The sequence below is a fragment of the Pongo abelii genome, chromosome 5 (genome assembly GCF_028885655.2).
Source record: "Pongo abelii isolate AG06213 chromosome 5, NHGRI_mPonAbe1-v2.0_pri, whole genome shotgun sequence".
Lineage (NCBI taxonomy): Eukaryota > Metazoa > Chordata > Mammalia > Primates > Hominidae > Pongo > Pongo abelii.
Genome location: NC_071990.2, coordinates 117,678,641 through 117,700,703, shown reverse-complemented (window position 1 = coordinate 117,700,703; position 22,063 = coordinate 117,678,641). Strand labels below are relative to the sequence as shown.

Below are 22,063 nucleotides of genomic sequence, written 5' to 3'. Positions count from 1 at the left end.
ACTTTTAAAAATTTTCCAATTATACTTTTAATATTTATTATTCATTATAACAACCCCAAAGATCAAAAGTGCATGAAATTAAAAAAAATTCCTGCACCAATCTTAGTCCTCAGAAGGGACCACATTTGATAATTTAGTGCTTACCTTTCTACACTTTATGAATGTGTGTGCATGTGTGTGGGGGCTAGTGGGTGGGGTTAACAAAAAAGGGATAATATCCTACTAACCAGTAAAATACTATGTAGCAATTTTTTCAATGAGGTAAATTGTCATATACTGACATGGAATAATTATATTTTATGTGTAAAAGTTACAGAACAATGCTTATGATAGAGTTTATGCAGACACAGAGTTTATACATGGCTACTTCTGAGAAGAATATATTGCAAAGGAATGAGGTAATTTTATTTTACTTCTCACCATTCTCTACCATTACAATTATTTTCTTAAGCATATATATTTTCACAATAATTATTAAAGACTGTGCAAGAGGAGGTGGAGCATAAATCAACACAATGGAGACAATATGGTACTACTGAAGATGCAAGTATAAGTGATAGAACATAAAAAAAGTTTTGGAAGGAAAGAATGCACAAAAAGATATTGGAGGCTGGGCGCAGTGGCTCACATCTGTAATCCTAGCACTTTGAGAGGCTGAGGCAAGCAGACTGCTTGAGCACAGGAGTTCGAGACCAGCCTGGGCAACATGGCGAAACCCCATTTCTACAAAAAGTACAAAAATTAGCTGGGCATGGTGGCACATGCCTGTGGTCCCAGCTACTCAGGAGGCTGAGGTGGGAGGATCACTTGAGTCAGGGAGGCAGAGTTTGCGGTGAGCCAAGATCTTGCCACTACACTCCAGCCTGGGTGACAGAGTGAGATCCTGTCTCAGAAGAAAAAGGAAGAAGCAATTGGAAAATGAAATAAAGGAAGTAAAAATGAAAGTAGGCATGATATGATTTTGAAAAGCATTCTTCTAGGGAATAAAAAAAGCTGACGACGCTGCTTCTGCTGCCAACTTTCTTGTTACGCATGACTCTCAACAACAGGATATTCCGCCCTGCAAGTTAGTTCTTTTTAACGGCCTTATGCAGGAAACGTAAACAGAAATCAGCATAAGCTTTTGCCAAAAGAGGAAGAAGGGCTAAATATGACCAAGTGCTCAATTATTTTATAGTTTAAAGTTTTTATATCTCATTTTTTAAAATTCAGAAAACAGCCACAAATTTGGGGAATGGGCAGGAATGACAAGCTAATGGAAGACAAGGATCGCTGAAAAGTCCTGGCATTATAAAGTTACAGAATTTTATCTGTAGATACAATTGCTCTCACTAAGTCTCTAGAGACTTTCTATCAACAAATCCTGCCACGTCTATGTACAAAGTCTACCTTGAATCTATCTACTTTTTCCATTTTGGTCCCCATCCTCTCAGTTCAAGTTCACTCCCACCTATTTCCACTGTAGTGGCCTCCTGATTAGCCTCTCCCCTTGCACCCTGGCTCTCCTGCTTCCCGTGTCATTCCTTTTCTCTCAAGAAAAGCAAACCATCTTCCTAAAATGCTCACATGATGAAAACCAAAATCCTTCTCATGGTTTCCGGGCATTGCACACTCAGTCCCTTGCTCAATTTTTTCAGTCGCCTTTCAGGCTTCCAACTCTGCTAACATCTTTTTCACCCTAGTCTTTGCACATACTGTTCCTTCAGTAGGACTGAAATGCTCCTTCTTGCTACCCTACAGGATTCAGTTTTTAAAAAGCTTCCCCAAATCCCTTCTCCCCTAATCTAAATCAGGTCACAATTTGCATTTGTTTGTATGGTATTGGTTTTATCTGTATGACTGAAATGCTCAGTATGACTTTCAGTAGGACCGAAATGCTCCTTCTTGCTACCCTACAGGATTCAGTTTTTAAAAAGCTTCCCCAAATCCCTTCTCCCCTAATCTAAATCAGGTCACAATTTGCATTTATTTGTTTGGTATTGGTTTTATCTGACTTCCCAACTCTGTTGAAGCTGTGTAACAACTACTTGGAGGCTCATACAACTATCCTCTCTACTTTTGTGTTTATTTTAAATTTACCATGACATATAAGCTTTAACACTTTTCCTCTGATCCTATAAACTAAAAACAACAGTTGTTGCCTGCAATTCTCTTAACTACTTTTTCAAATTTCGTATTTTACAAAGTTTATTTTCCTTTTCATGATTAATTTATTATTGTAACCCTATTAGAGTCATAAAACGCTCTAATTTTTGAATGACCACAGCAGGCTCAGCTAGAAGCCCAATGTGCCATCAATTGTGCTATAGAACCAGCTAGAATGCCATAATTTTAAAGTTCCTAACAAGATGTTGTGGGCAAGAAAATGAACTTGAAATTAACATCAGATAACCTAACAGAAATGTCTGAAGTTCAATTGTTCTGCCACTGTTTTTGCTCCAAAAGTCTTTTATTTGAAAAGGACTCTAGAACAAGAATATAAGACTTCTTTTAGTTCTAGTTTTGCTTTGAATGAATCACTTTCTTTGTTTGTTTGTTTGTTTGTTTTAAATAACATTATAAAGAGGTTAAGCTCTATATTTTAATTTCAGTTATAAAATTCCACAATTTGGAAGAAAAAAAGCACTCAAAAAATACCAACGTTTATTTTTTAATAAAGCAATAATTCAAAACAACTTTTTTTTTCTATTCATTCAAAAGGTCATAACCCAGGAGTGCTGTTTATACCAGATGAATCTACAAAGCCAAGAACAGGTATCACCGTATCTCCTTCAGTAGACCTGATACTGTGAGTCTTCTCTTTTCTGTTGACATATTTGTGCAACATGCTGTAGTACTGGCCCTTCGGATTGAAAGTATACAGTGATGAAATTTGCTGCCACTCTTCAATGCTTGGAGTGTTACATTCTTTTGGATGCGAGCCCTCAAAGAAACATTTAATATTCTCTTTCGCCAATTCAGTTGCATGCTCTGTGGCTTTACTTTTAAGGATCTGCTGCTCCTGTTCCAAATAGATTTTCCAGAATTTCAGCTGCAGAAAACTAACTGGAGATAGGCATCGGATGACAGACGTAAAAATCAGAAGAATGATGATAACAACTGCTATCAAGATCCAGCCCAACACCTTAAGAAAACACAACAAAATAGTAATTTAGTTACTTGTTTTTTACAAGAAATTTAAAAATCCTCAGATAAAGTTTCAACTACTCGCCAGTTATGATGATGAACAAGCAACAGTTTTAGGTTTTAATTCCTTAAGAGTAAGGTGTCGCAGTAACCTCCCTAGCCCCCCAGTACAACTGCTTGCTTGGAAAGTCAACTGTAGTCCAAGTTATGCACTATGATTCTGCCCAGGGAGGAGCTCATACCATTCCCTTAGAACTCAAAATGTGGAATTTCTGCAAATCCTGGGAAAGAAGTGTTCATTTTAAAGAACCTCTGAGCTTTCTAAGTCCAGTGGTGGCTTTAGAGCCAGACAAACCCATTTTATTGTATAGACCCCTTTAATTGTAACAATTCTGCTTTCTATTGGCTGGGCAAACAACTTTACTTAGACTCAGTGAAGTCGCTATATAGTGCAGAAACGAAACTATTACTTGTAATGGCAAAACCGCAATTTTGCACCCAACAGAGCTGTTGTGAGACGTAAAAATAATGTAGGAGGTCAAGGGCCTTAGCGCAATATCTGGCACAGAGTAGGCGTGCCCACTCTCACTCCCACTTTCCACGATTCATGTACAGTGCCAGATACTACGGGAATGCTTTTTTCTCCTTTTCATTCGTTTTATTCAGATATTCGCTTGACGGCAAATTAGATGCAAGGAGCCATTCTAGATTTTCTTAGGGCATTGTATATCTGGAGAAAAGTCACCGATTTTTCCCTCACCCCAGCGGCCCAGCGAAAGCTCGGCCCCTCGGCTCCTCCCAAACGCCCCCAGCGCCAGCGGCAGACCTGCGACTGAGCCTTCAGATCCTTCAGGAGGTCCTGCACGTCCGACGCCTTGGCCTCGTGGCACGGCACCAGCGGCAGCTCCGCGGCGCAGTTGCGGTCGCGGCCGAGGCACAGGCGCTGCGCGAAGGCCGCGCTGCCGCTGGCCGCGCACTCGTAAAAGGCGCCCCCGAGCAGCGCCACGGCCACCCAGGTGAGGGGCGCGAGCGTGGCGGCCGCGCTGAGCTGCATGCACACACAGGAGGCGCGCAGCGCCGATCCGCAACTCGCGCGAGCGCTGGAGCAGCAGCCGGTGAGCAGACGCCACGTGCGTGTGCTCAGCACGTAGCACAGTAGGAAGAGCGCGAGCGCCGGCACCAACAAGAAGACCAGGCCGTAGGGCAGGTTCCAGGCGGCGCTGCACGGGCACTGGAACACCACGGCGGAGAAGATGCGCTCCCCGCCCGCCGTCAGCAGGGTCACCAGGCCGTAGCCCAAGGCACTGTGGTGCTTGAGGTGCAGGTCCAGCACCGCCCGAAACTTCTCCATGAGCCTCGTCCCCCGGGGCGTTGCGCACAGGCCCAGATCCTTCTGCCTCTTCGCTGTCCTGCTTGTCAAATGGTTTTGGTGGGATGGGGACCGGGGCTTTCCACTCTGCGAGAAGCAGCTTTTTCTTTTTTTTTTTTTTTTAAAGGGAAGAGGGCTTCTCAGACCTTCCTAAAGTTTCACTTTCTCATTTCAGCCACACCACCTCTGGTTAACAAAGAGAACCAGGCAAACAAACACCCCCAGGACCCTTGACCTCTCTGGCACCTACCCCGTTCCAAAGGCAGAGGCACCAGTTATCTTCCTTGTTCCTTTATTACCTTGTTCCTTTATTACCACCTTGTTCTTTATTACAAAGAAGATTGACCTTGTTCCTTTATTACCACCAATCTGACAGCGAACCAGGAAACTACCCTTCTTAACCCACGGCCGCCAGTTGGAAAAACTGGGAAATACCAGATTTTCCTCTATTGCAGCCACCCTAGTTACTAAGCCAGATCACAGTAAAACCAAATAATTATCAAAAAACTGGTTACTTACGGGAAACATTATTCAAGGACAAATTTCTGGTTCCTCTTTCATAAGCTAAATCAGCAAAGTCCAGCTCAAGTTCTGGTACTTCTATGATGTGCGGCACCCTTTCTGTCTCCCTCCTGGACAGAACCACCAGCCTAGTTCACATTGACTCTTCTCTCCTCTGCCTGATCTCCTTCAGGACATTAGACCAAATATACTGTATTGATTTACTCATCAATACAATGTTCTTTTCTTTCAGATATGTCATAACACTGTCAATGCCTGGAGGAGGGTAAAATTCTGACTCTGACCACCAAGCTGATCTGCACAGAAGGGGATACATGATTATTCAAAGAATACTAGTTGAACCCAAAATTTCAAACTGCAGCTACATCTATCTAACGTTGTTTCTTCCACCTTCAGTTTTCTCAAGGCAGCGTTGTTCTGACACAAACACTGTAACCACTTCTGTGATATTGAGCCTTACTCTGTGTGACTCCAGAGTGAGCTGAGGTGTGCTTGAAAGAACTGAGCTGAGGTGTGCTTGAAAGAACATGGGCTTTGAAGTCAAGTGCATCTTGTCTGTGGTGTGTTTAACAAGTATGCCCCTCTGAGACACAGCATCCTTATTTGTAAAAGAAGGATAATAGTGCCCACTTTTCAAGATTATTGACATGAGTAGATTGAGTAGCATATGTAAAGTGCCTTTACATATAGGGTATGTCTGTTAAATGAATGATCAGTGTGAGAGTTTTCCCCTTAAAATGCAATTTGGGGAATAGACAACAAATAATTACATTGTACATAACTTAAGAATCTTGATGAATACCGAATTTTGAATTTTAAACGAGGATCAATTCAGTGGATAATATTAAGTGACTCAATGACTCTGCTACCTTAAGAGAATTGGTGTACACCTTAGCTGTCTGCTTCACCACAAGGAGAGTATTTGGATATGGAGCTTGGGTGGGCAGTTCACAATGAAATGGTTCTTATTGGTGCCCATCCACTAGGCTTGCCTTATTTTATCTGGGAAGAATAGGTAGCCCATGGAACCAAGTGAATTTTTAGAGAATGGACAAGAAATGTATTATTCTTTTCTTAGTCCAACTTGCCTTCTTAACTACTCCCTCTCCAACACCACCAGCAGGGTGCCAAAAGCGTAGTGCCAAAAGCTGTCATTCCATAGTGATGTGGTAAATAGACATCTTTTTTCTGTGTGTTTAGAGGCCAACCCCAGATGAGGGTCTTCATGGTCATGCAGGAAAGTTGGGGCCCTCTTCTCTGAGATTAGACCAGATACTGCTAGGCTTCCTGTCAACTTGCAGCAAAGTTGCATGTTTGAAGCGAATCACTTCTGCTCTATTATCTTTGAAATTTTTCATCTCCCAAGATAAATTTCTTCCCTTGTGCCTTGAGTAACTCTCCTCTTACTGCTGGACTCTTCTTCACCTCTACCATAATACTCTAAGATGTGTCCTCCCTCCTCCACCCTTCCCATATTCCATCATGCACAAACATCACTATATCCACAACCTTTGTGCAGATGGCTTTATCCAAATCTCCCCTAACCGAAACCTAATAAAAATGCATCCTTCTGTCTTCTTGAGTGAGATTAATTTATTCTCCCACATCTCTCAAACCAAGAAGGATGGCTGGCATTTTCCTGGTTACCTGCTGATAGCCATACCAGGGTTTTACCACTGTGCTGTAATAGTTTATCATCCACTGAGGCTCAAACTAATCAGCACCATCTCCTCTCTCACCTCATTCCTATGGTCTGTTTTCATTCCCTTCATTTATTAAGACTCTAATGAAGTCCATCACCTTCTCTTCTCTGGCTTCTGTATTTAGTCAAGGATTTGTTTGAAATATGTTTACTTACAGAAACTTTTATCTATCAGCCCCCTTCCCCAACTAGATTAATTCATTTGTTAACCAGTTATTAATTAGTTCATTTGTTCATTCAGTCATTCATTTAAATGTTTAATAAACACTCAGAATATGTCAGGTACCTATCAAAAGTGCCTGGTATTTCTGGATACAACAAGGAAGAAGACACAGGTATACTGCCGTCTTTGAACTTTAGTAGAGATGATATAGGAAATGGAGAGGAGGGGTCCTAAAGATTATGCACAGGATAAATTGGAGTTAGAGAGTGTCCTGAAAGAGCCTCTATGAGAAACTGACATTTAATCTGAATGAGTCTGGGGTACAAAGGAGCTTGGTTAGAAAGAAGGCCAGAGTGATGGGAGCATTGAGAATGACAGGCAAGTTGGCACATCATGAGGCCAAAGCTGCAAGTGGAAGGTCAGGTTTAGGTGCTTCATAGACCAGAATATGTAGTCTGCAATTCTGCCTCTGAAACTTATCACAGACTGAGCTGCATCCTGACACATTGTCTTGTCAGCTTGTGTCTCTAAACACCACCTCCTGGGTTTGCTACTTCTGTGCTCTCCCAAACCCAAATCTCCCAGATGCGGTGATCATTCAGAACTTAGTACAGGTTTCTGTAATTGAGAGTCCAGGTTTTGCCTGCCAGTCTGAATGTTTCCCCAGCACTTGGCCTTGAGTCTAGTACCCTGCCATCCACTCCCACCACCACTGGATTGACTGGTTCTAGCTCTGGGTCTATTGAAGGTTCCCAGCCCTCCATACCCAGCTCTGTTCTGAGAGGATATTGCTCAGAAGTTCAGCCCTTAGTGGAAATTGACTAACACCCTAATGGTGTGGAGAGGTAGACTAAATAGTATTTTAAATGTCTTTACACTTTTGAAAGCCTGTGATTTGCTTTAGCTGTTAAGAAATGAGTAGTAGAATGTCGTCAGCAAAGCCTGAGTCCTGTTCTCTTGCTCTCCTCCCTGGACAGCATGAGCTTCACCACTTGCTCCATCTTCTCCACCAACTACCATTCCCTGGGCTCTGTCCAGACACCCAGCTTCATTGCCCAGCTAGTCAGCAGTGCAGCCAGTGTCTATGCAGGCACCAGGGACTCTGGTTCCTGGATCTCTGTGTCCTGCTCCACCAGCTTCTGGGGTGGCATGGGATCCAGGGGCCTGGCTGCAGGGATGGCCAGGGGTCTGGCAGGAATAGCAGGCATCCAGAATGAGAAGGAGACCATGCAAAGCCTGAACGACTGTCTGGCCTCCTACCTGGCCAGAGTGAGGAGTCTGGAGACCGAGAACTGGAAGCTGGAGAACAAAATCCGGGAGCACCTGGGGAAGAAGGGACCCCAGGCCAGAGACTGGAGCCATTACTTCATGACCATCAGGACCTGAGGGCTCAGATCTTCACAAATACTGTGGACAATGCCCGCATCGTTCTGCAAATCAATGCCTGTTTTGCTGCTGATGACTTCAGTGTCAAGTATGAGACAGAACTGGTCATGTGCCAGTCTGTGGAGAGCGACATCCATGGGGTCCACAAGGTCATTGATGACACCAATGTCACTCGGCTGCAGCTGGAGACAGAGATCGAGGCTGTCAAAAAGGAGCTGCTCTTCATGAAGAACCATGAAGAGGAAGTAAAAGGCCTACAAGCCCAGATTGCCAGCTCTGGGCTGACCGTGGAGGTAGATGCCCCCAAATCTCAGGACCTTGCCAAGATCATGGAAGACATCTGGGCCCAATATGACAAGCTGGCTCGGAAGAACTAAGAGGAGCTGGACAAGTACTGGTCTCAGCAGATTGAGGAGAGCACCACAGTGGCCACCACGCAGTCCACCGAGGTTGGAGCTGCTGAGATGACGCTCATAGAGCTGAGATGTACAATCCATTCCTTGGAGATTGACTTGGACTCCATGAGAAATCTGAAGGCCAGCTTGGAAAGCAGCCTGAGGGAGGTAGAGGCCTGCTATGCCCTGCAGATGGAACAGCTCAATGGGATCCTGATGCGCCTGGATTCAGAGCTGACACAGACCCAGGCAGAGGGACAGCACTAGGCCCAGGAGTACGAGACCCTGCTGGACATCAAGGTCAAGCTGGAGACTCAGATCACCACCTACCAACGCCTGCTGGAAGATGGCGAGGACTTCGAACTTGGTGATGCCCTGGACAGCAGCAACTCCGTGCAAACCATCCAAAAGACCACCACCCGCCGGATAGTGGATGGCAAAGTGGTGTCTGAGACCAATGACACCAAAGTTCTGAGACATTAAGCCAGCAGAAGTAGGGGACCCTCTGAGGAGCAGGAGGCCAATAAAAAGTTCAGAGGTCAAAAATAAAAACTTAAAAATTAAAAAATAAAAAGAAATGAGTAGTAGAGTCTCACATTAAGCACAGTGTAAAGCCAATGGTTATGGGTTCCCTTTGGTTTCCTTTAACTGTAGTACTTTGTTTTTCAGCACTATCATTTTCAATGTCAGGAATGGGTTTCAGAAACCACAGAACATTTCTTAGAAAAGAAACTTCTTGAAAGGAAATGCACATACACACTGTGAATCTGAAAGTGTCTTGCAATTGTCTTCATGTGTGCTAGTTCTCAAACATTGTTCTCTGCAGCTCTCATAAGAATACAGACTAATAGCATGACCCTGCTTGAAATATGACTGCTAGATTCTAATACAACATTAATCTTGGACCCAAGACCCTCCAGAAAGAGTAAAATCAAATTAATATTCAAATATCTTAGGTAACATGTGCAAGAAGAAATGCCAGATGCCAAATTAAAAAGTTAGTTTACAAAATCTGACACTCCTACTCCTAAAGGGAATATCTTTCTGAATGTTAAAATTTGTGGATATATTGCTCATGTTAGATAACATATTTGAAAATCTGGAACATGCTATTGTCTTGAGATATTTTAAATGTTTATAAAAGTTTTTCCAATGGAAGTGTAAAGCAGAAGGAGGGAAAGATCAGACCCTTTCCTTGGCACAGAGATGTCATTTGCTAAATGGCAATCCCATGACATTTCAAAAAAGCCTTTTAAAGGTTTTTATTCCTCTCTTAGTGTGAATTTCCTAAGCCTATCACAAGAGTTGAAGTACTTAGTGATTAACACACTAATTTTTGTTCTTGCAGCAGATAATTATTTTAACTCTGTTAAAAGAAAAACCATAGCCAAATTAAATTTAACAGAGTTTAATTGAGCAAAGAATGATTCATGAATCTGGCAGCCTCTTGAGCCAGAGTAGGCTCAGAGAGAATCCCGTGGAAGATTTATAGACAGAAAAAGGAAAGTGACGTACAGAAAACGGAAGTGAGGTATAGAAACAGCCTGATTGGTTACAGCTTGGCATTTACCTTATTTGAACACAGTTTGAACAGTTGACCCCCTTTGATTGGCCAAAACTTGTTGACTGGCACAACAGTAGGTTACAGTCTGCTTACATTACAGAGAAACCTTTAGGCTGAACTTAAGATACGTAAGGAGGCTGCTTTAGGATAAACTTGATTTAACAACTTAGAGAAACTAGATATGGCCAAGTCTTTGTTGACATCATCGTTGCTACCATTGTTGTTGTCACCGCCATCATCAACATCATCTGATACTCTGAGGCTATTAAAGGTCCTAGTTAGTTTTCCTTCTGTGCTTTTTACGACCTATGTCTATTAGCAATTTTGGTGAAACAATGTTTTCTCATTGTCTTAGTCTTTCAGTCTGCTATAACAAAATACCTTAGACTGGGTAATTTATAAACAAAAAATTATTTCTCACAGTACTGAAGGCTGAGAAGTCCAAGATCAAGATGCTAGCGGATTTGGTGTCTGGTAAGAGAGCCTATTCCTCATAGATGGCAACTTTCCTGTGTCTTCACATGGTGGAAGAGACAAGGCACCTCCCTTCAACCTCTTTTATAAGGGCACTAATCCCATTCACGAGAGTGAAGCCCTCATGATTTAATCACTTCTCAACAGACCTCACCTCTTAATACTATTGTATTGGATATTAAGTTCCAACATAGGATTTTTGGGGGGACACCAACATTCAGATCATAGCACCCATCAAATCAAATTGTTATTTCAAAGGTGAGAGAGGATGGAGAGAGAGACAGAGAGACAGACATAGAAAGAGAGAGAGAGAGCCACAATATGTATGTACAAATTTATATATCCACAATATATATCCAGAATATATCCACAAATTTTAACATTCAGAAATATATTCCCTTTGGGATTAGGAGTGTCAGATTTTGTAAATCAACTTGTTAATTTTGGCATCTAGCATTGCATCTTGCACATGATACCTAAGATATGTGAATCTTAACTTGATTTTACTCTCTTTGGAGGGTCTTGGGGCCAAGATTAATGCTGTATTAGAATCTAGCAGTCATATTCCAAGCAGGGTCATGTCATTAGTCTGCATTCTTATGAGAGCTGCAGAGCACAATGTGTGATAGTGTGTAATAGAGCTTTGTTGTCAATGGGCACTTATCGTCACAATCCCAGTTCTCCTGAACTCAAATTTCCTTTACTAATTTATGATATGTGATCAAAGATATGAATTTCCAAAGAAAACAATAATAAATAACAAACAAGATTGAAGAATAAGAATGAAGAAAATAAAAATAACTTAATAAAACAAAATTTTGAGTTCTTCAAATTATAGATGACACTATTATAAAATCTCAGAAATTTAAAGGAACTCTGTGGAGAGGATAAACTGTCATGGAAGATCTTCCCAAAAGGAATGCATCACTTTGAAACTTGCTACATTGTCAAGTTGTAGAGTACTATTTAAATAAGTTATGTAGTATTGATGCATAGAATACAAAGTAGATCCATACCGTTGAGGTAGATCTGTATGTGCTGGTATGGATGAAAAGACATGGAAGACATACTAATTGGAAAATAAGCAAGAACATTTCATGCAATCCATTTGTATACAACAGAAAATTTACTTTTCAAGAAAGCAGAAGAATGGAATCATGTATTGAAAAGAACTGTGGCTATTGACAAATATAGCTCAGAACTGTGGCTATTGACAAATACAGCTTGCTGGAATCAAAGAGGTAAGAAGCTTACTAAAATTTGGGAGAGATTTACAGTCAAAGGAATCACAAGCCCAAGTAGACCTATGGTCTTCTGACATTACGTAGGAAGGACACGCACTAAGAGAATTACACAGTCCCCAAGATGAATATATGCCCATTAGTACATGGCAAAGGAAGATAACAGAAGACCTTCCAGAGAGTGGAGTCCTGAAAATCAAGGAATATTTCTGTATACTCAAGGTAGGGACTTTTATGGCTTTTGCCAAGTGGTAATTTAGTAAGCTTCTTATTTCTTTGATTCCAGTAAACTGTATTTGCCAATATCCACCATTCTTTCCGAGATGTGGTTCTCAGATATACTCTATCATTTTGTTTTCTTGCCCCATCCTCCGTGTCTCTCTCTCTCTCCATCTCTGTCTCTCTGTCCCTCTTTCCCTGGTCCTCCTATCCACCCTATCTTCCTCTGTCTCTTCCTCCCTCTCTCTCTAGATCTTCATGTCTCTCTATCTCTCTCTTGCCATTACTGGTACCTTGAATATACACGAGTCTATGATTTTCTGTGGAAAAGCTACAACTTTAATTTGATCTTTGCCATGTGTATTTATCCAATTGAATACCCTAATTTTATCTGCCCTGAAATTCCTTAATCTATTGAAAGGCATTATCAATAGGTGGAGACACCATACTTTTAATTTTACCTTTCCACAGGTTATTTTACTAGGCTTCATCTTTCAGGCTTTCTCAATTTCTGACTTAGTATTTGGAGTTTAAAGCCTGTTAGGATTTCCAATTTTGCAAGGCCCCAATTTTCTGAAATAGTTCCATTCCTTCTCATGTTTGTTAACAAAGCAACCAATTCTTTTCTTGAGTTTAAAAAGCCTTGTCAAAAAAAAAATAGCTAGTAGTGGTAGGCACGCAGGACTGGAGACGCTGCAGACCGGCGACCCGGAGCAGCTCGGAGACAGTGAATAATAGCTCTTAAAGTCTGCTATAAAAAATGGCCTCTAATAAAACTACATTGCAAAAAATGAGGGAAAAAAACTGAATGGAAAAAGTAAAAAAGTTGAAGAGGCAGAGCCTGAAGAATTTGTGGTGGAAAAAGTACTAGATCGACATGTAGTGAATGGGAAAGTGGAATATTTCCTGAAGTGGAAGGGATTTACAGATGCTGACAATACTTGGGAACCTGAAGAAAATCTAGATTGTCCAGAATTGATTGAAGCATTTCTTAACTCTCAGAAAGCTGGCAAAGAAAAAGATAGTAAAAAAGAAAATCTTTATCTGACGGTGAATCTGATGACAGCAAATCACAGAAGAAAAGAGATGCTGCTGACAAACCAAGAAGATTTGCCAGAGGTCTTGATCCTGAAAAAATAATTGGTGCCACAGACGGCAGTGGAGAATTGATGTTTCTCATGAAATGGAAAGATTCAGATGAGGCAGACTTGGTGCTGGCGAAAGAGGCAAATATGAAGTGCCCTCAAATTGTACTTGCTTCTTATAAAGAGAGACTAACTCGGCATTCTTGTCCAAAAGATGAAGCTCAATAATTGTTCACATTTTTTTATATGTATTTATATATATATAAAATTTGGGTCTTGGATTTTGATTTACTAGTGTGATGAAATAACTACATCCTAATGAAAATCAAGTTTGATATGTTCATTTTGAAAGTAGTGTTGGAAGAGTTGTTGGGGGGTTTTTTGAATCCATAGCACTGGTTACTTTGAACAAACAAAAGCTTTCTGTAGTTGCTTCCTTTATCAGAAAAGAACATTTGATAGCATGGTATATTATTTCCTCTTCATTAAAGAACAGCTTTTCTAAATGTTGGGGGAAATGTCCATAGTCATTACTCAATCAAAACTTGTGTTCTCATAAGCCTAAGGACCATTCTAGATTTTTTACATTTTTTGTGTGTGTATCCATAAAATGCATATGTAAATTTTTTGTTCATTTGTTTTTAAGCATTCACACAAAAAATCACAGGTAAACCCATGTTTCTGAGATGCCACTATTCCAAGCAAAATAAGAGATAATCACTTCAAGTTAAATTGAAAATTTTCCTGAAGCCATACATTTCAAGTGAAATAAGTAATTCTAAATAGGACAATTTAAATTGGATAATTTTAAAGCATCTATAATTGCAGTGGTTTGTTTGCAAAATTCCTAAAAGGAAAAATTTTATCACTGCCATCACAGCCGGTTTCCTCATCCAGATGAGGAAACTAGACAAATGCTAGTGTGTTTTAACTAGCTAAACAAAAGTAAATTAAATGAACATTTAAAAATTTCCCTAGTGTGCCATTCCTTAACAAAATGTTGAAATCCCTGTTGCTACATTGACTAAAAGGTCATGATGAATGGAATATGTAAGACTTGGCTCATTGAAACCTACTCAGATGGTTAGAGATGTTGGCAGTTTAGGACCTGCTGCTACAAATGTGTGAACAACCTTTTGTAATCTAACCTATTGACCTGCATGTTTTTTCTTTACCCCAACTCATTCCTTACATGTAGGCTCAATCTTCAGTTTGCTTTACTGGTTCAGCAAAAGCCAGGAAGAACAACTTTGTAGTAATTAGAATGTTATTTAACTGTATATTGTTTACTTTATTGTAAATACTGGTGAACACTGGTTAATAAATAGTTTTATATTCCTTTAAAAAAATAGCTAGTAGTTGCCAACATACAGTAGACACATTATTTTCCAATCCTTTCCCCTAGAGTCATATTTTCTTTAGCTACATAATCTTCCTCCAAGTTAATACAGAAGTTGGCTTTACCAACCACCACATAACAAGAATTGTCATCTATCTAGCCTCCATTATCAATTTCTATGCTTCCACCACTGAATTGCCAAGCCCATGCTCATATTTTAGGGTTTTTTAATTAATAAAGCACCCTGCTTCAAATACCAATATCTGTTCAGAACTAGCCACAAGGTTTCACCTAAATGGAATGGAAAGAGGAGGTATGGTTCTTTCCCATGCCTTAAAGGCAGAGAACCTGACATGGACAAGTACAGGAAGTCTCCACCACATCTTCTATGACCAGTCTTTCTAAATAGTTCCCCATCCACCCCTTCACCTTTTTTAGCTGCATTTTTTCCTCATTACATGTAGCAGTTTTATCTTTCATTTGTTGCTTGTTAATTTTTGTTCATCTCCTCCACTAGATTATACATTCCAAGAGGGCATGGATAACACCTGACTTAATCCTCTTTTAGTTACACAGGTCTTGGCATAGTGCCTAGGACTTCGTAGGTGTTCAGTACATATTTGTGGGAATAGTGAGTGAATCGATGAATGAATGAATGAGAAGCAGGCTTAGATTTTCTCTTCTCTTACTGCAGAGCCAGCACCATGCCTATTTTATTCAGCTCAGAATGTGAGCCCTTCGGCACAGGCCATGACTGTCTGAGCACATCACACAGCTCAGAATAACGTAAGGAATCTTGAATTGCCAACCCTGTGGAAAACAGTAGGTAGCTTATCCACGGAGGAACAAGGCAACACCAGGAAGAAACAAGGTCATGGGTTAGGATCCAGGTGCAGCTGAAGGGCCACCTGGACACCTACTCCCATCCATTTTAATCAGTCACCAAGCCACAGTGGGGGATGGTGGAAGTGCAGGCCTGGGCAGAACAGGGACTATCGCAGACCTCTTCCTGTTCTCCTTCCTACTCAGCTCAACTGCTTTTGTCTTGTTTACTCAGCACAGTTCTCTTCCCCACTACCCCCACTCCCCATTGTCCACCATCTTTCCATACTCACACATAACTGAATTATTTATGGGAGGGATTTTTCTTTTTACTTTAGCTGAGAAAGCAACCCAAGGGCAAGAAATTTTTTTTTATATTTTACTTTTAGATTTCTTTTAAAAGTTCAAAAAAAAAAAGTTCACCTCCTTTCTTGGAAGCAATGAACCAATCTTGAGTAAGTTTCATTCACAGGTGGATTCAGAGCTTGATGATCTGTGACTGTACTTTGGCATGATACCTGACCTCCTCTGGTAGTGCCAGGCACCTGCAGTACTTACCTTATTAAGGTAATTTAAGTTTGGCTGCTAATAACACTCCCTGGCTCTCCTCCAGACTCCATGACTATTATTCATCCAAGCCTCCTTCAGAGGCTCTCCCTCCTCCTCCCAACCATTAATATTGGTACTCACTAAAATTCGGTATTTTCCGCATACACACCCTGAATAATCTCCTCTTGGCACCACCATCGACTAGACATTGACCTTCAGCAAGCTAATAGATCTCTCTGTGCCTCAGTTATCTGTAAAATGAAAATAATATTACCTGCCTCATTGGGTTGTTGTGAAAATTAAGAGTTGAAACATACAACATTCTTCTAATAGTGCCTGGCACATAGTAAATGCTCAAAAGTGTTGGTAATGATCATTATTCTCTTTTCCTATGGCTTCAACAACCAACTCTGTGTTAACATTTCCAAATATTCATCTCCCTTTCCCAAGTTCTACATGGGCATTTTTAACTGCCTAGAAGATATTTCACTTATTTGTCTAGCAATCACTTCAAACATAAAATAGAACTCAGCTTATGTTACAACTTATTTTTCCTGAGTTTTGATGTCAGATAAGGATATTAATCTTTCAAGCTAGAAAACTCAGGGTCACTGGCGATACCACTCCATTTCTTGTGCAGCTTAAGTCTGCTTCAGGTCCACCCCTCAGTGTGGACCTCTCCTCTCCAACCTCACTGAATGTGGTCCACATTCTCATTACATCACCTCACTACAGTTTATGCCACTCAGTCCTGTCAGATGACTTCCTGACAAATGAATATGTCATTTGTTGTTGGTGGGGATGCAAAATGGTGCAGCCACTTTGGAAGGCAGTTTGGCAGTTTCTTACAACACTAAAATACTCTTACGATATGATCCAGCAATCATGCTCTTTGGTATCTATCCAATTGATACCAATTGATATTTCAATTGAATTTAAAACTTACGCCGACACAAAAACTTGCAAATGGATGTTTATAGCAGCTTTACTTGTAATTGCCAAAAGTTAGAAGCAACCAAGATGTCCATCAGTAGGTGAATGGATAAATGGTAAATAAACTATCGCACATCCAGACAATGGAATATTATTCAATGCTAAAGAGAAATGAGCTATCAAGCCATGAAGAGACATGAAAGAAACAAATGCATATTACTAAGTGAAGGAAGCCAATCTGAAAAGGCCACATACTGTATAATTACAACTATTCTGGAAAAGGCAAAACTCTAAAGACAGTAAAATAATCAGTGGTTGCCAGAAGTTGTGGGGCAAGAGGAATCACCAAGCAGAACCTAGAGGATTTTCAGGGCAGTGAAACTAATCTGGATACTATAATGGTGGACAAATGTCATTATACATCTGTCCAAACATTTAGAATGTACATAAGAGTGAACCCTAATATAAACTGTGGACTTTGGGTGATTATCATGTGTCAGTGTAGGTTTATCAGTTGCAACAAACGTATCACTGTGGTGGGGTGTGTTCATAATGGGGGAGGATATGAATGTGTGGGAGCAGGAGGTATGTGGGAAATCACTATACCCTTCTCTGAGTTTTGCTATGAACCTAAAACTGCTCATAGAAAAATAAAATCTTTTAAAAAGTGAATTTGAGTATATCCTAGAGACTGTTATGTACCATGTGAACGGGATACAGAGTACAAAAGCTCATATTGTTCATAATTGCTATTTTTAAAAAGCTGGTATAAAAGAACTGGTAATAAACATAAAAACTGATCAAATAAACATAAGAATGATTTTAAAAACCAAAGAAAAAATATACAACACACAAGATAAACTGTGAAATAGTCAAACAAGAAAATACTATATAGCAATGTAAATAAATAAATATTGCTACTGGAACAATCAACAAGGATGAATCTTTAAAACAAAACATTGAGCAATAAAACTTAAACACAAAGAATATGTGCAGTATGATTCCATTTATAAAAAGTTCAGAACTAGTCTAAATAGACTGTCTTTTCTGAGTACGTATACATAAGTGAAAAAACTAAGGAACAACAAAGAAGTGATTAAGAATCAGGACAGTGGTTATCATTTTTGGGGCTTCCATGACATATGACTGGGGAGGAGATGAAGGGTTTTCACAATGTTATATGTTACAGAGGTGCTTATAATTATGCTTTATACACTATATCTGTTTTAATGTTTCAGTATTTTTTCCTCATTAAGGATTATATTTCTTAATTTTTATGGCAAGAAAAAGAAAGCAATCCAATTACATTATTTTCCAACTGAAAACTTCCAATACTTCCAGTTTTCCAGAGGACAACTTCCATATCCCTACATTGGCACAGAAGCTTGTCCCAGACTTGCTCCACACACCCCACCCCACACATCTCCATCCCATGCACCCCGGTTTCCAGCACCACTGGCCCCCTTACATTTCGTGTGCATACACATCACAGTCTTCCTCAATACCATGCCTTCTCACTTGTTTTTCTTGCTTCCTTGAATGACATTTCTGTTTTTCACCTGGCAAACTACTCTCTTCCTTTAATACTCAGTCTGATGTAACTTCTTCATTCAAGTTATCTTCAAAACCCCCAGAGTTAGCATTTCTATTTTTTTGCTCTCACACCATTTAAAAAGAAATAACTGTGCGATAGTTCTTGACATGCCTATTGCAACATTCCTTTCCAGAGATCTGTCTCTCCTACTATGGTGGGAGCTCCCAGGGATCCAGGGCCTCTTCTCATTCATCATTGCCTCCCTCAGTGGAGTCAGCTGCTCTCTGACCACAACTATCTTCCCACACACGAAGCAGCCCTGACTACATTGTATATTATCTTTACCTACTTACAGAGCTGTCTCAAGCTATGTTGTACAATTTTATGAGAATTAAAAATGAGATAGTATGATAAGCCCAGCACAGTGTTTAGAATATTTTAGTTTCAGTTACATTTTTTAAAAGGTTTTTTTAAAAAGTAGTGACTCAGAAATGTGCTAGAGGGCGCTGATTCACTGTTTTGTAATAGACGATTGTACTCAGGTAGGTTGTTAACATTTGACTTGCTCATCTAACCAGGAGCCAAAGAAATAATCAGATTTTTAGTAAGCAAAATATCAGCCATTTTAATAAATAAATTAATACAATTTGAGTGTTTATGTCTATAGTTGACTTGAAATTATTTTGGGGAAGAATAAGACAACAACCAGATTGATGGCTGATGGCATGATGTTGCTTGTTTTAGTCCCTGTTTGTATATATCCTCCAACCTAGGGTTTGTACGACAAGCAGTGAAAAGTCAAACAAAGCAGGCAGTGTTGATTTTGGCAGTGCCCCAACTTTCCTTAAAGTAAAGAAATGCCAAACAAAGTGTTTCCTCAACTGTCAAATGGGAAGGCTGAACTAGATCATCTTTGGGGTCCCTTTCAATTCTAACATTCTATAATATATACTTCTAGTTCGTTAAAAAAAAAGAAACAGGTATGACCTCTTTAAAAAACACACACATACATACATTCGACCAAGAATTGACAAAATTCAATGAAAAGTAAACCAAAAAAAATTTTAAATCTGCCTTAACAGAAAAAAAAAAAGAAGAAAAACCAAACTCGAGTTCCGTTTATTCCTTCCATGTAAGGCTGGGTTTAAAAAAGCAATACGAGTGACAAATGACTGACTGCTTGAAAGATGTATTGATTGTGAAATATTTTCTAGTTGCTTCTATATCTCCACATCTTCTGTTAATAATTGTTCTAGCTAAATCTTCTCTTCTTTAGGAGAGGATGATAAAGTAGGTTTATGTTATATAAAGCATTGGTCAGCTGATTGAAAGCGTTTTACAATGACTCCATTCACTTCAACCACCTGAAAAACCACAAACATTTATGACAGAGTCTTAAAAGTCCAGGAAACAGTACTAAATTAAGAGATGGAGACTGTAGACAAATATATTAGTAAATAATTTGTTTTTATGTTTATGAAGCTCAATCAAAGTGACTCACAGTTTAGGTGCAAGATGAGAGTAGACACAAAAAGCGGAAGTCTGGTTTTGCAACTGATTATTTTATGATGTCTGTAGGCTGTGCTGCAAGATCCTAAACTATGACAAATAGTTACAGTAATTTCTAAAATGTGAGGATGTTCAGTAGTCTTTTCTTATTTATTTATTTATTTATTTTTGAGATAGGATCTGACTCTGTGCCCAGGCTGGAGTGCAGAGGCCTGATCTTGGCTCACTGCAACCTCTGCCTCCTGGGACTCAAGCAATCTTCCCACCTCAGCCTCCACAGCAGCTGGCACTACAGGCGTGCACCACCACACCCAGCTAATTTTTGTATTTTTAGAAGAGACAGGGTTTCACCATGTTGCCCAGGCTGGTCTCGAATTCCTGGGCTTAAGCTATCTGCCACCTCAGCCCCACAAAGTATGGGATTACAGGTGTGAGGTACATCACCTGGCCCAGTAGCCTATCTTTAACAAAGATAATCTACTTTGACAATTTGTTTGCTTGTTCACTTAAGTTTCATGAGATTAAAGGCAAACAATTATGGTGAAAGTTTAATAGTTTTGATGTAACTATGCTTATAACTCAATATTTTTAATGATTATAATGTAGCATTTTGAGCACTCTAAATAATCAAAATTCAAGTTTAGAACATTGTTTTGAGTTTCATGCTCTTTTTCATAATTACTGTTGGCTGTATGTCTCTGCTCACAGTTCTTAGCCTCTCTGAACCTAGCTTCCTAATTTATAAGATGGGGCTGTAGCTATTATCTTCCTTACAGTATGCAGAGGTGTACAAATTTCTTCAAACTTTGCTAGGGTTCAGTAAGACTGCTATTATCATTGCTATCTAGTAAGCTCTAGCATAATAATGGTGTAAATTTGGACTAGGCAATGTTTTTATGAATTTTAGCACATTTTATAAAATAAGCCTGCATATGGGCTCATTACATACCACTTAAGAAACAAAACTTCTTTTACAGAATTATAAAATATTCTTTCATTCCCTACTTCTTCCTCTGACATCCAAATTATTTTTTTTAATTAAAAATGACCTATCTTCAGTAGTGAATTCACAAAGGTCCTCTCATCATCCATAAGACTCTTAAAACATGCACTAGGCAACAGGTGCCATGGTTGACTCTCCACGTGTGCAGGTGTGGCAGAAAAGCCAGCTGAATAACCAACTCTCCCAACCACACTGCTTGTCCACACCCTTGACACCCACACCACATTGTCCTATGTTCTCTAGGAAGTCTGCTTTGCTGGCATGGCCATGCTTTCTCAATTGCACAGTGTCAAGAACTCACAAGGCATTCTTATGGGCAATGGCTGAAGTTTAGCAATAGCCTGCTGATTACTGGTGGTTTACAACATCCCACACAAATGGTGTGTTATTTTAAGTTGTGCTTTGGAATCTGGGCTCTCGATCCCACTTGGGACCACGGTGTGTTTAGCAATCATATAAGCAGCTGCTTGCTTACCTTGTTAACATCTGTCTTTCACATGTACCCTGTCCTGGAGATTGAATTTTAGGCCTCCACATAGCTCAGAGGTGACAGTGTTGAAACAGCTCTAGGATCTAGTTGGAGCATCTCTCAGGGCCACAGTTCACAGCTGAGAGGTTAGTGATGTTAGCTCATTATAAGAACTATGTTCTATCTTATCTCATTCAGGCTGCTATAACAAAAACACCATAGACTAGGTGGCTTAAAAACAACAGAAATTTGTTTACCACAGTTCTGGAGACAGGGAAATCCAAGATCAAAGCACAGCAGATGTGGTATCTGGTGAGGACTCACTTCCTGGTTCACAGATGGCCATCTTTTCACTGTAGCCTCACATGTTGGAAGGGACAAGGGACCTCTCTGGGGTATCTTTTATAAGGATACTACTCCCATTCACGAGGGCTCCACCTTCATAACCTAATTACTTTCCAAAGGCCCCACATCCTAATACTATCACATTAAGGATTAGGTTTCAACATATTAATTTTGAGAGGAGGCAAACATTCAGTCTGCAGCAAGCTCAATGTTAAGGTCTTCTGGGACCACAGTCTTCTGTACTCCATTCAGTCATTAATCCACCAATTTATTTATTCATTCAGGCAGTCAATCAGTCAATTCATTAAGCATTT

At 40.0% G+C, this 22,063-nt stretch overlaps 1 protein-coding gene and 2 pseudogenes across 1 annotated transcript; 2 read left to right on the top strand and 1 right to left on the bottom strand.

Annotated features, from left to right (window-relative positions):
• Positions 1-2,634: 2,634 nt before the first annotated feature.
• CALHM6 (calcium homeostasis modulator family member 6) lies at positions 2,635-5,460 on the bottom strand. The gene is made up of 2 exons (XM_054558071.2): positions 3,953-5,460; positions 2,635-3,124 (listed from the first exon to the last, which is right to left on the bottom strand). The coding sequence occupies exons 1-2, from the start codon at positions 4,475-4,477 to the stop codon at positions 2,702-2,704; spliced, it is 948 nt and encodes a 315-aa protein (XP_054414046.2). The 5' UTR covers positions 4,478-5,460; the 3' UTR covers positions 2,635-2,701.
• A 2,370-nt stretch (positions 5,461-7,830) lies between these two features.
• On the top strand, positions 7,831-9,155 carry LOC100451340 (keratin, type I cytoskeletal 18-like; annotated as a pseudogene).
• Positions 9,156-12,906: 3,751 nt separating this feature from the next.
• On the top strand, positions 12,907-13,474 carry LOC100939587 (chromobox protein homolog 3-like; annotated as a pseudogene).
• Positions 13,475-22,063: the final 8,589 nt, after the last annotated feature.

Bases quoted from the DNA above. Each gene is read 5' to 3' on its own strand.
- CALHM6 (XM_054558071.2), bottom strand. From the start codon at position 4,477: ATGGAGAAGTTTCGGGCGGTGCTGGACCTGCACCTCAAGCACCACAGT. The intron at 3,125-3,952 runs GTCTGCCGCTGG...TGTTTTCTTAAG, and splicing joins ATCTGAAGGCTCAGTCGCAG to GTGTTGGGCTGGATCTTGAT.